Source organism: Perognathus longimembris, chromosome 19 (genome assembly GCF_023159225.1).
Source record: "Perognathus longimembris pacificus isolate PPM17 chromosome 19, ASM2315922v1, whole genome shotgun sequence".
In the NCBI taxonomy this organism is placed as follows: Eukaryota; Metazoa; Chordata; class Mammalia; order Rodentia; family Heteromyidae; genus Perognathus; species Perognathus longimembris.
The window spans coordinates 42,990,335-43,002,719 of NC_063179.1; the positions used below are offsets into that span (position 1 = coordinate 42,990,335).

Here is a 12,385-nt window from a genome sequence, read left to right on the forward strand (position 1 = left end):
GGTCTATATGGAAGCTGCTCCTCAACTCTTGCTGTTATTTTAATTATATATATATTTTACAAAGTACTTCTGAAGTATGCTTATATGCCAGAATGTTTTAGTAAGTGAGGAGTACAATACTGTAACAATTTAATACTTGGAATCTAGGGCAAAAACATGAGTAGTCAGATTATTAAATATAATTGGACTTTTCAAGAAAATGTTTTAATTACAGATTAGAACATTCCCTTTACTAAATCTTTTAGTTCTTTAAGGTTTTTGCTGTTATTTTGGCTTATGTCATGATAGGGATGGGATTAGGGATTTCATTACTCATGCCTGGTAAGCCCTCTAGCCAATGAGCTATACTCACAGTGCCTAGCAAGGATTACTGATTACAAATTGCTGTGCAAGAAAAAGCCTATATTAAGAAACAATGTATCATAAATATTTACCAAGCTAGAATATTTACTACTGATTTAAAGATATGCTGAAAGAATTCCAAGTTTTTAAAACCTAAATTTTTCTACCATGTCCCTCAATCACAAATTAAAAGCCCACAAAGTTAACTAGAAAATCATTTGAAAACAATTCAGTAAAAATCACCACAGTGTGTATGAATTACCAAAATCTAAATGTTTATAAGATTTGTACGACTTTACTATCATTAACCTGCTAGAGGTTGGAGCAGAAATCTTACGGATGGTCTGGTTGTCTAACATGGACATTTTATAAGCTGAAAGAAGCAAGAAAGGTTAAATGACTTAAGTATCAGTCTAAATAAACCTTGTTAGTTTACTTCTCCAAGTGCAGTGTGTTTAATATGGCTTCTCAAAATCACTGAATAGGGAGTTTCATTTAGAGGCTAGCTGTCAATATGTATTGAATATCTTCTATGTTTGTGATGTTTCAGGAAGGGAATATTCAATGCTAAAATAATACTTAAAATACGCTTCTTACTATGATATAAGCTCCTTCAAGGGGAGATCTTTGTTTTATTTAGTTCCCAAGAGCCTATAAAGTACCCTGTCAAAGAGGTGGTACTCAATAAGTATTTGTGAAATGTCTAGTAGGACATATTACGCTTATTAGAAACAAGTAACTTAAAAATCAGATTAGGCCTCCAAGTGCCATAAAATTAAAATTTTAAATGTTAAGCTATGAGAAAGCTTCAAGTATACTGTTAAAACTTTTAAAAAGTTACAGAAGTTTATGAACAAGGGGCTGGGATGTAGCTCAGTGGCAAAGCACTTGCCTAGCAAGTCCAACATCCTGGGTTCGATCCCCAGTACCCTCCAAAAAAATTATGAACGAAATATCACCTTTGGTAAATAATTTTAAATAATATGGTCATTAAGTATAGAACTACATTAGTCAAAAGACTAACAACTTTTCTCTTGGTTTGATCTGTGTGTAAAAAGAAAACAGCATTGTATTCATGTACAAGTCATGAAGCAAAACTCCAATGCAAATTTTGCAACACAGTCTTATTTGTGAAGATGAGAATGTTGTATACTAACACCCAATTGACAAACCTTGATGACGCAGCTGGACACTCAGGGTGGTCGTGACAAGGCACATCCCACACACTAAGCAGGGGGCTACTAGAAAATGAAATATTCTCAAGTAATTTCCAGCATACGGTCAAAGTTTTAAAGACAATTATCAACACAAACCCTACTTACCTTCAGATTTTAATTTTGTAAGAACAAAAATCAGGTAGTTGTTAAAATCTGGATATTGATTAAGTTGTTCCAGTTTCTAGAACAAACAGTAGTTAAGGAAAGTTCTCTCATGAAAAACAAACAAAAAACAACACAAGCATTTTTAAGCCCAGACTTATTAATTGGCACACTATTCAAAAACACTCCAGTGCTTGTTGAGTCTCTTCAGTACTTTATGCCGAAATATTCTATAAATTACATTCACTACAACAAAAGGAAGTCCAGTTTCAGCCTTCACAAGTTCAAAAACACTTTAAACAGAGATCTGACAACCTTCAAAAGAAGCACTTAAGTATAAAATGATAAAAACTTAAAGCATCCCAAAGAAATAAAAACATGTTTTACAGAAAAGGTCATCTAGGGAAATAAACTTAAAAATACTAAAAATAAGATAAAATGCTATTCATGCCTACCAAGGCGGTGGTGATATGCACCTCGGTAATTCCACTCTCCTTCCCACCCAAGACCTCCCACGTGCACTGACCCAGGGACCTCGCTGGGGATGGCAGGCCACGCCGATGTAATCATGCTTCTCAGTCTTTTTCACGTCCTGACTCGCAACCCTTAATATGCGTGCAACTGTGTTCTACTAACACAAAATCATTTCTTTCAGCTAAATAGACCTAAATTTATGATTAAATCCATGATACAAAATGCTAGACACAGAACAGATTTACTACAGGCTTGTGTGTTTAGGGTTCCAATGTAAATTCTAGCCAAGTATACTGTATTTTGTGTACTTTCTATTAGGACTAGCACACTCACAAAATTGCAATCTAGTATATTTTCTATCAAAATCCCAAGGTGTAACTTCCTTTTCTCCAACCAAGAGCTAGCCGGCCAGGTCTGACTTGCTTTCGTTCCTGGCCGTCTGCGGTTCATCCCTGTTTCCTGCTTTCTCACCACTTGGATCGCCTCTACTTATATTCCCGAGGTCCCGGGGTGGACCGAGCCGCCGCTCCACGCGTCCTGCCCCGAGGAGACACAAAGAACAAGGTCGGCATTCGCACCCTAAAAATAGACGGCGGGCACGTTTCTGGATTTTCGGGGACGTGGAAGTCCCTGGCTCTCTCGGGGGCGCGGGAGGAAGGCCTCCGCCCCGGCGCCCCGGCGCCGCCACCCCGGCCGGCCGGTGTCCTCCTCGGCGCCCACAGCGCACGCCAACAAAATGTCCTTCCCGCCGCTCCGCTCCGCTCCGCTCCGCTCCGCGCACCCCGCTCCGCACGCTCGGGCGGGCGGAGCAGCCGCGCGGGGGGCGCTTCCCTTCCGGGGCCGGGCGCGGGGGCAGGGGCTCCGGCTCCGACAGGCAGAAAAACCGCTACACGACGCGCTCCGCGGCCACGGGGGCCGAGGCCTTCACCAGAAGGTGGCCCGGCGTGCCAGGGGCGCAACAGGTGCTCCCCCGCGCGGCCCCGGCCCCGCCGCCCGCCGCGGGCCTCCCGCTCCCGCCTCGCCGGGCCCCGCCGCCCCGGGGCGCCTGGTGCGGCCCAGCCCGCGCCCGCGCGGCCATCCGCTCCCCACCCCCGCGGCGGGCAGGCGGGCAGGCCGGGAGGGACGTGGCGGCCGCCCCGCCGCGCACATGTCGGGCGCTCGGGCGGCGGCCGCCCCGGAAGCCCGCCCGCCGCGGAGGCCGCGAGCCGCGTGCGCGGGGCCGGCCGGGCCCGGGGGCGGCGGCGCGGGCGGGGGGGGGGTGCGGGCGCCGGGGCGCGCGGCGGGCCGGGCCGCGCCGCGGGAAGGATACTTGTTGCACGGTCCTCTGAATGGTGGTGTCGGGGGACTGGGACTCCTTCAGCAGCTGCAGGATTTGCTGAAGCCCTTGCTCGTCGGGTTTCCACTCGTACTCCATCTTGGTTTGCTGCAAAGAGAGCCAGACACAGGAAGAGAGGAGCCGGCGTTACTCCCGCGCCCGGGCCCGCGCCCCGCCGCCCGCCCGCCCGCCCGGCCCGGCCCGACCTGCCCCCGCCGAGGCCGGAGGACGCTGGCCCGGTGCGGCCCGGCGCGGCCCGGCGCCCTGCGCGCAGCAGCTCCGCTCCGCTCCGCCCGGCCCGGCCGCCAACGTCCGCCGCCGCCGCCGCCGCCGCGCGCGAGGAGCCGACCCGACTGAGTCACCGCGGGCTCGCAATCGGGCCCAGATCCGCGCCCGGAGCCCCCTGGGTCCTAGCGCCGCCGCCCGGCCCGGCTCCCCGCCCAGCCCGGGCCCAGCCGCGCCGCCGGGGGAGGGCGGGGGGTCCCCGACCTCCCAGCCGCGGAACGCGCCGGCCCCTCCACGGCGCCGGCGAACGGCCCCCCGAAAGCCATGGCCACGGGGGGGGGGGGGGAGGAGGGTCCCCACGCACTCCCTCCCCACGACGCCCCGCGAGGCCCGGGAAAGCCGCGTCCCCACCGAGCTCCGGCTCCGGGACTCCGCAGCCCCCACCGCGGGGCGCGGGGCGCACTCGGGCGGCGTCCAGGGCCAGGCAGTACCCGGGGGGCGGGGGGGGGTTTGTGTATTATTTGCCCCTTCTTGACCACCGGGGAGGAAAAGGGCCGAAGGCAGAGCGGACAGGCTCCCCGGCGGCGCCGGGCACAGCCCATGGAGACGAGGAGGCCGCGGGCGGGCGGGCGGTCCCGTTAAAACCAAAGCAGCCTAACCACCCACGTAACCATCCTGCAAATACAGGGAAGGCATTTTGCTGGAGGAGGAGGGTGAGTACGATCCTTGTTACACGGTGGTTCTGACAGCTCAAGTAAAGCCCCTTTCCCAGTAGGGGTTACACCCCCCCCATTATACCACCTTAGTGAGGCTGGCTTTCCTTTCCTTTCACAACGCTTTCTCTCCTCCACCTTTGTTCCCTGCTTATATCCTCTAATCAGACTTTGTCCTCCACCACCTTCAATTAACGCCCTAAACCACCAAACCCCACAAGTGTTCTCTGGACATAACATCTATGAACTATTTATGTTTTGATGCCAGACTTCATTCTGTTTATGTACAATTTTTATAATTGTTATTTCTTGCCATCTATATTACACAATTAAAGTTTAAGAATAGTGTTCCATTACAAACGTCCACTTGATACACTAGACACAAATTTGCACAAATTGTAAGCACAAAGTGAACACAGTTGTGTAACCAATTCAACTTAAGATGGAGATCACCGTAACTACTGCCCACTCTCAGCCTATTAACCCCTCTGGTCCACCTAGTATAATTCCTATTAGAGATTTCTCTCTTCTAACTTCAAGAACTTAAGAAACTGCATGAAGTATATTACAATAATTAGATACGGTTACACAAGGAAGTTAATTTTTTCACCAAGCTTTGCTCTGTGAATCTGTCGACACCTTTCTCTATTCCCAGTCGTACTCAGTATAAACTTATACATAGAATACAGTTTTACAATATAGCTTTTTTCTTCTTTGGGGGTGCAATACTAAAGTCTGAAGTCAGGGCCTTGTGCTTGGTAGGCAAGGACACTACCACTTGAGCCATATCTCCAGTCCTTTTTGACTTAGCTTTCTTTCAAGCTAAGACCATCCACTTCTGCTCTGGGCCAGCCTTGTACTGCCTTCATTCCTCCCAACCACTGCCTTTCCAATAGCTGGTTATTACAAGTGTGTACCACCACCGCGGTCCACTGTACAACTTTTTTACATATAACATGGCATGACTACTATTCCAGACCAATATATGGAGATTTATCTTACCTTTTGATAGATACACATTTGTCTTTCAAATGGAGAGCACATAATTTGTCCAACCATTTCCTGTTTGACTTCCACTAATTCTTTGCCATTACAAACATCACCAAAGAAAAAGCCCCACGAAGACCCTCATGCTACTGTCCCATAACATTAGTAGGATGCCAGAGGAATTATTAGGCTAACCTAACAGTTAATACCATAGCACTTTCCAAAAGGTTATGCATCATACTTGCCACAATATAAATACTGCGTGTTCTTTCAATTTTTGTGAAAGTAACAAGTGACAATTCATTTTCCCCTGTTACTACTAAGTGTAGGGAAATGTGAGTCTAAGGCTCAGTTCTGAGTTGACTTGCCATTATATAAGTTATCTCCTCAGATGTACCCACGTAAGGCTGACAGTGGCCCGGTGTAAAAAGCATCTTCATCACCACCACATTCCCCCAAAGGACGGCCTCCCATAGAATCAGATCACTACCAACCTTCCTGCGTTAGCCTGCACTCAAAGAAATAGGGTTGTTTTACTTTTCAAAGTGCTCAGCATTCAGAATATCTGACTAGAGAATGTTGATTGGGGTAGATGTTCCCCAACACCTTTCCTAAGTCATCTGTAACAAAAGGCTCTTAAAAATATTTGACTGATAATTAATTGGTAAGAGATATCTGGGCACTTTAAATTTGTGTGCACTCTTTTCTTGTAAATTGGGGCAAAATATACTTATGTAAAATTTACTAGCTTAATCATTTTTAGTGTACAGTTCAGTGGCATCAAGTATACTCTCATTGTTGTGCAACCATTACCACCACCCACCTCCAGAACTTACCACATTTAATAGCCATTAAAGTTAGGAAGAATCTCACCCCCGAGTAGTCAGTCCTTCATTGCTGGGTTAATTAGATATATCTGAAGCATTTCAAGGCAACCACACTTGCCAGTATTATATGCGGTAGAAATCATTTACTTAAATAACATTTATGTTAAATAGAATATTAAGATTAAAACTGATTTTCTGGGCTGGGGATATAGCCTAGTGGCAAGAGTGCCTGCCTCGGATACACGAGGCCCTAGGTTCGATTCCCCAGTACCACATATACAGAAAACGGCCAGAAGCGGCGCGGTGGCTCAAGTGGCAGAGTGCTAGCCTTGAGCGGGAAGAAGCCAGGGACAGTGCTCAGGCCCTGAGTCCAAGGCCCAGGACTGGCCAAAAAAAACAACTGATTTTCTTGCCACATTTAAGTAATTACTACTTGTTATTCTTTTGTGTGTTATTCTTTTGGGGTGTTGAAGACTCAGACCTAAATGTCTTCAAAAAAGGTAGTACTTCAAAATTTTCTCCTTTAACCTAAAACCATGCTGACCAGTCCATGACCTTCATGTTAGCAGAAAAGGTATTTTATTAAACCCAAAGACAAGTTCTTAAACAACAGAATTTGATACCCAGATTTAAAAAATACCATGTAAGAGCAAACCATACCAGGTCCCAAATTGTTAAATTTACAAAGAAATTTTGAACTTGCTATTGTTGAAGCCAGACTCTTGGAATTTGTGACAGTATCTACCCTATCTGTTGGTGGGACTGTAAAATGTAATTCAAGGGCTGGGAATATGGCCTAGTGGCAAGAGTGCTCGCCTCGTATACAGGAAACCCTGGGTTTGATTCCTCAGCACCACATATATAGAAAACAGCCAGAAGTGGCGCTGTGGCTCAAGTGGTAGAGTGCTAGCCTTGAGCAAAAAGAAGCCAGGGACAGTGCTCAGGCCCTGAGTCCAAGCCCCAGAACTGGCCAAAAACAAACAAACAAAAAAAAAAAGTAATTCAAAAAGCAGACGGGAGAAGAAGACACAACTGACTTCAGTTTGAATCTCAAAGTTTCCACTCAGTAGCTATGAAAATCTGGGCAACTAAATTAATCCCTAAAGCCTCAGTTTCCCAACTACACAATGGTACTGTAATGACTGTATTAGGTACCTCTGTTTTCTACCATGTGCGAGATAAAAAGCTAAACTTTTATGAAAGGAGTCTCTTCATGAAATGGCTCTTTACTTACAGGGGAAAAGTTTAGCTTCTAGAATTCAACATCCAGCTTGCACGTACAAGTTGCTGGATAGGAATTTCCCATTTAGGATGTCTTCTGTAAACTTGACCATTTGCAACCTTTTTCTCACTCTACAGAGCTATCCTCATTCACTGAATTTCCAAATATTCACTTTGGTAGTACTTGCTTAAGCAAAGGCTCTACCAACGGAACCATCATCCTTTATTTTAGCTTATGTTACACAGTGTCTCATGCTTTTAAAAGGATCAGCATTGGACTGTGATCCATCTCCCTCTGTCTCTCCTGAGTAGCTGGGATTACATAAAATGCCCTACCACCAGACTTGTTTCTGAGACAAGATCTTACTAACTTTTGCCCCAGTAGGCGTTGAAGTAGGAGCCTCCTAACTTCACTTCCCAAGAAACTAGATTATCAGCATGTACCACCGTGTTTGGCTTCCAAATATTTATTCAGTCTGCCTTGGTATTATGATTGGTACTAGATACAATTTCTCTTCTGTGATTTTTCCAGGATCTCTCCACAGGACTTAAGTGTTTTTCATTGCAAACCTATAGCTTATAGAAAATTCCATTCTCAAAAATGTCATATTGTATTACAATTACTGAAAGGTATTAGCAATAGATCATGTGTTCCTGGAAAGCAAGGACAGTGTCGTTTTGTCCTCTTTGACTAGCAGTGTCTGATTCAATAAGCATTTGTTAAATAAATACTACTATTTTGCTACTAATTCAACTGAATAAATATTAAGTAATTAATGTGCCTGGTAACTGGAGATTCAAGGTTAAGTAAAACAGCTTTTTGTTCCCACTAAGTTCTTGTTTACTGTAAGAGCCAGACAGATTGTCTATAATGAAGTACATAGGAAGAGTAATAAGAGAGAAAAGCAAATACATTATTAGGAAAAGGAGAATTTTCTTTATCTGGGTCAGAGTTTTAATTTTTTTCTTCTAATTTCAATTAAATGCAAACAAATATTTGTCAATCAGGTGTTTCTACCTATATATTGAATCACTATGAATAAATGTTTCCACCAGTAACATGATTTCCCCAAATGGAAAACAATTCATGGTAGAATTCCAAACAAAACAAGGTACAACAGTTCTTCAGTAACACAATAGTTTTTATTCCTGGAAAATTCTAAAACTTTGGCAAAAGTTGTGTGTGTGTGTGTGTGTGTGTGTGTGTGTGTGTGTGTGTAAATACTCATACTGAGGCTCTTGACTCTGAAAACTATCTATATATATATGACCTAGCAGGCCATTCATGAGTCACAGAGACTGAAGACAATTCTCCATGGTGAGTATCTCACCCTGTAAATAAAAAGAGCATTTCTCAGTTACCAAGTCTGTGCTGGAGAGCAGCAGCGCCTCAGTGGAGATGGCAACGGCAGGGGAAATGGAGGTTACCAGGAGGGCATCATGCTAATGTGGTTAGGAGGTCTGGAAAGGACTTCATTGAGGAAGTGACTTTTCAACTCAGACCTACTACAAATTACCAAAAAGCAAAAGCAAATTCAACAGAAAGGCAGAGGCAAGGAGGAGTTTGTAGTATGTTAGGAAGTCTGGATTTTAAGGACACTCCATGATGAAAGCTTATGAAGTGGGTTTTAAACCTACCGAAAAGACATGATCAGATTAAAAACTTGGGATAGGATTAATCGTGCTAGAAAGTAGGATTTGAGAAGAGTTCATCTTCACCTCTGTAATTTCAGTGTTACATTAACTCTTACATTTATTAATAATAAAAATGATTTTGAAAGTCCATCAAGCTGCAATGAGGGCAGGAGAAACCATAGGAAAACCTAAGTGGCCAACCTGCCTCTAAGATGGAGTGGTTTGTTAGGGAAGGAGTAATCATAGTCCATAGAAAGAGAAAATACTACCAAAAACTCTGGCCCTTACATTTAGATTAGCTGGGCACAGTGGCCTGTAATCCTAGTTACTCAGGTCTGAGGTCTGAGGACTGCAATTCCGAAAAGACTTGACTGTGCAGGACCGGAAAGTCTATGAAACTTTTATCTAAAATTAACCACCAAAGAGCCAGAAGTAGAACTGTGGTTCAAATGGTACAGCACCATCTTTGAGTGACATAGCTAAGAGACAGCACCCAGGTCCTGAGTTCAAGCCCCAGTACTGGCACCAAGAATAAAAACTAAAAAACTGCATTATAAACTTAAACGTTCTATTATTTTGTCAATAATTTTGACAGGTTGTAAGCACTCAATAACCTTGCAACTCAAAGACCTATTACTGTTAACATTATGAATAAAGGTACACTGACAGTATCTTCAGCTAGCAGATAACAGACTATGATTCAGATCCAACTAATGTAACTCCAGAGTCCATTCTCACTGGGTACGGTAGTACCCACTTGTAATCCCAGCAATTAAGAAGAGGTTGAGACAGAGAGAATCTTGAGTTAATGCCAGCCTGTGCTTCAAAACACCAAAACAAATAACAATAAAGAAATCAGACTTCACTCTTTAAGCTTTTCAAGAGAAACATCAATTTCTGTAAACTGGTAACTAATAATTTTTTTTAACATACTAAAGATATCACATGCTAGGTACGGATGACTCAAATCTGTAATACTAGCTACCCAGGAGGCTTCAATTCCAAAGATCACAATTCTCCCAAGGCATAATAATATAATAAATTAAATAAAAATGTACTGTAAAGCAGTAACAAAAACAAGAGCAACAAGCAGGAATAGAGATGTGGCTTCAATGGTAGAGCAAGTCAAGTGAACATGAAGTCCTTAACTCAGCCCCCACTATAACAAAACAGAAGTCACATGTTTGATTTTTTGTGATTTAGTAATGAGAAAAAAAAAACAACCTTACTTCCCTACTGTAAAAATAATAGTAAATCTAAAACATTAGTACAGATGTAATCTCAAAATATAAAGATCTAATATTCACAATATTCCCTTATTGGCACCCAAGTATTATTTTCTTTTGACAGATAAAAATGGAGCATAAAATTTGTTGAATGGCAGTCAGATATGTAGACGTTTCATAGTAAATGTCTCTTATACAATGCTTTTATAAAAAGATGCTCCAATAAGCAAGGAAAATAAGAAAATAAGAAATACAGTTTAAAGAATATGCTATTTAAGGAAAATAATTATTTAATAAAACACAGTTGAAAAATTGACCAAAAGTTATGGTATAAAGGAAAAAAATCTATAGATAGCTTTTTTAGAAAGGAAATTATTTAAATGTTCAAGGTACAAAATGTGGAGAAGCCCACTAAACTATGTCTGTCAATGGAACCAGAAAGTTCTTGAAGAGATTTTATAGAGTAATCCGGGGTTTGATAAACATAAAAGAGGGAAAAATAAAACTGTTGAGAAGCCACACCAGTGAAGGAAATGAGCTCAATTAGATTAGAAGAACAGGAAAGACAGCATATGTTACATGGTATTAGACATATGTGTTTTAACTCACCCTTGACCGACTATTTAGGGCAAATGGTCCAATTTACCTCTTGGAGGAATTATACTAAGAAGTTAAAAATTGGAATTTTCTGGCGCACAAACTTACTGGTATCTAACAGGTGAAAAATTAACAGAACAAAAAATAAAAAGTAGATTCAAAAGGAAATTTTAATAAAATTTTAAGAGTTCCGGGAAACTCTGGAAGATTATTGGACATGCTTCTTAAATACTGAGGTATATTAACAAATATTTTTAAAAATAAGATCTGATCTGGTATTAAAGTTACTAGGTGATAAGGAAAAACTTGATCTCAAAATCCAATCCAGTCTACAACCAAGCTTGTACTTCAACTCGTTTAATATTCACAACAGTACTATGAGATAGATATTAACTCCATTTTATATTAACAGAGGTCTGAAGAGGTTAAGTAGCCTTCTCAGCTTGCCTGTAGCCTTTGAGGGCATTCAATTCCAAATCTGTGTGAAACCGAAGTCTGAAACTGCAGCAACCCTAATGAAGCGCTTTCTATGTGTCAGTTACTATACTAAGTTCTTTAAATGAGCGATTTCATTTAATTCTATGAGTATCTACTATTACTATCTCTATTTTTCAGAAGAAGATAGGCTTAAGAGAACTTAAGCAATGCCCAAGGTCACACAGACAGGAATGGACAGAGCTGAAGCCCAAATGCATTGGACTTTAGAGCCAAGCGCACTGAATCACTCTGGTTTCATTGCCCCCCCACCCAGCCCCCTCCACACAACTTCACAATGGGTAAATGCAAGGAATGCTCTTTGCTAGCTACACTTCTTTTTTCTCCTCCCTCTATTCCATACAGCATCAAGAACTCAATAGCTCTCGAGAGGTTTACATTTTCTTCAGTTCCATATGTAACTTTTGATGACACTCTTGTCTCTCTTAAAAGAACCAGCTTCCTGTTGAGTCCTACACTGAATTTACAGCTTTCACAGTTGATCTCACTCCCCACATATGTTTAAGCAACTTAAGACAGTGGTTCTCAACCTTCAAAGCACATTGTCATCACTGGGAACCTAAGCCAGATGAGAAGCACTCCAGTAACTCCATCTAGCTGCTCCCCCAAATTTTCATTATTTCTTACTCTAATGGGCCACAGTGTTTGTCCTAGCTGTAGGAGAAATGACAGAAAACAGGACAAAGAGGAACAGAATGCAGGCTACACTGAATGGATACATACATAACTGATGAGTAAAAAAGTCTCTGACAAAAACCAAAACCTAAGAACACATAGTTGAAAGTTAATAATTTATATTACTTAGTAAGGACCTGTCAGAAGCTACCAAATGCTGTTCATCTACTCAGTAATTTAACAGAGACAGATTAGATAAGGACCTGCCCTTAAGTTGGATGAAAGAAAAGGAAACAGGTAAAGTTGAGATTTGTGGGAAGCTACATGTTTACTTCCAATAAAGTATAAGTAAAACCAAGTACAAAATTATGGTCTTTGATTGGCAAAATACAAA

The 12,385-nt window shown here is 42.8% G+C and overlaps 1 protein-coding gene across 2 annotated transcripts in view; it reads right to left on the reverse strand.

Moving 5' to 3' along the window:
* Tnpo1 (transportin 1) overlaps positions 1-12,385 on the reverse strand; it is an 85,281-nt gene that overhangs the window by 51,418 nt on the left and 21,478 nt on the right. The window contains exons 1-3 of one of the 2 annotated variants that reach the window (XM_048368498.1): positions 3,657-3,734; positions 3,445-3,558; positions 1,665-1,740 (exon numbers count right to left, since the gene is read on the reverse strand). In XM_048368498.1, the coding sequence (XP_048224455.1) occupies positions 1,665-1,740; positions 3,445-3,549 (181 nt within the window). In that variant the 5' untranslated portion in view covers positions 3,550-3,558; positions 3,657-3,734. Of the gene's footprint in view, positions 1-1,664; positions 1,741-3,444; positions 3,559-3,656; positions 3,735-12,385 lie in introns of those variants that run through there. The other variant, XM_048368497.1, reaches the window with a different exon arrangement.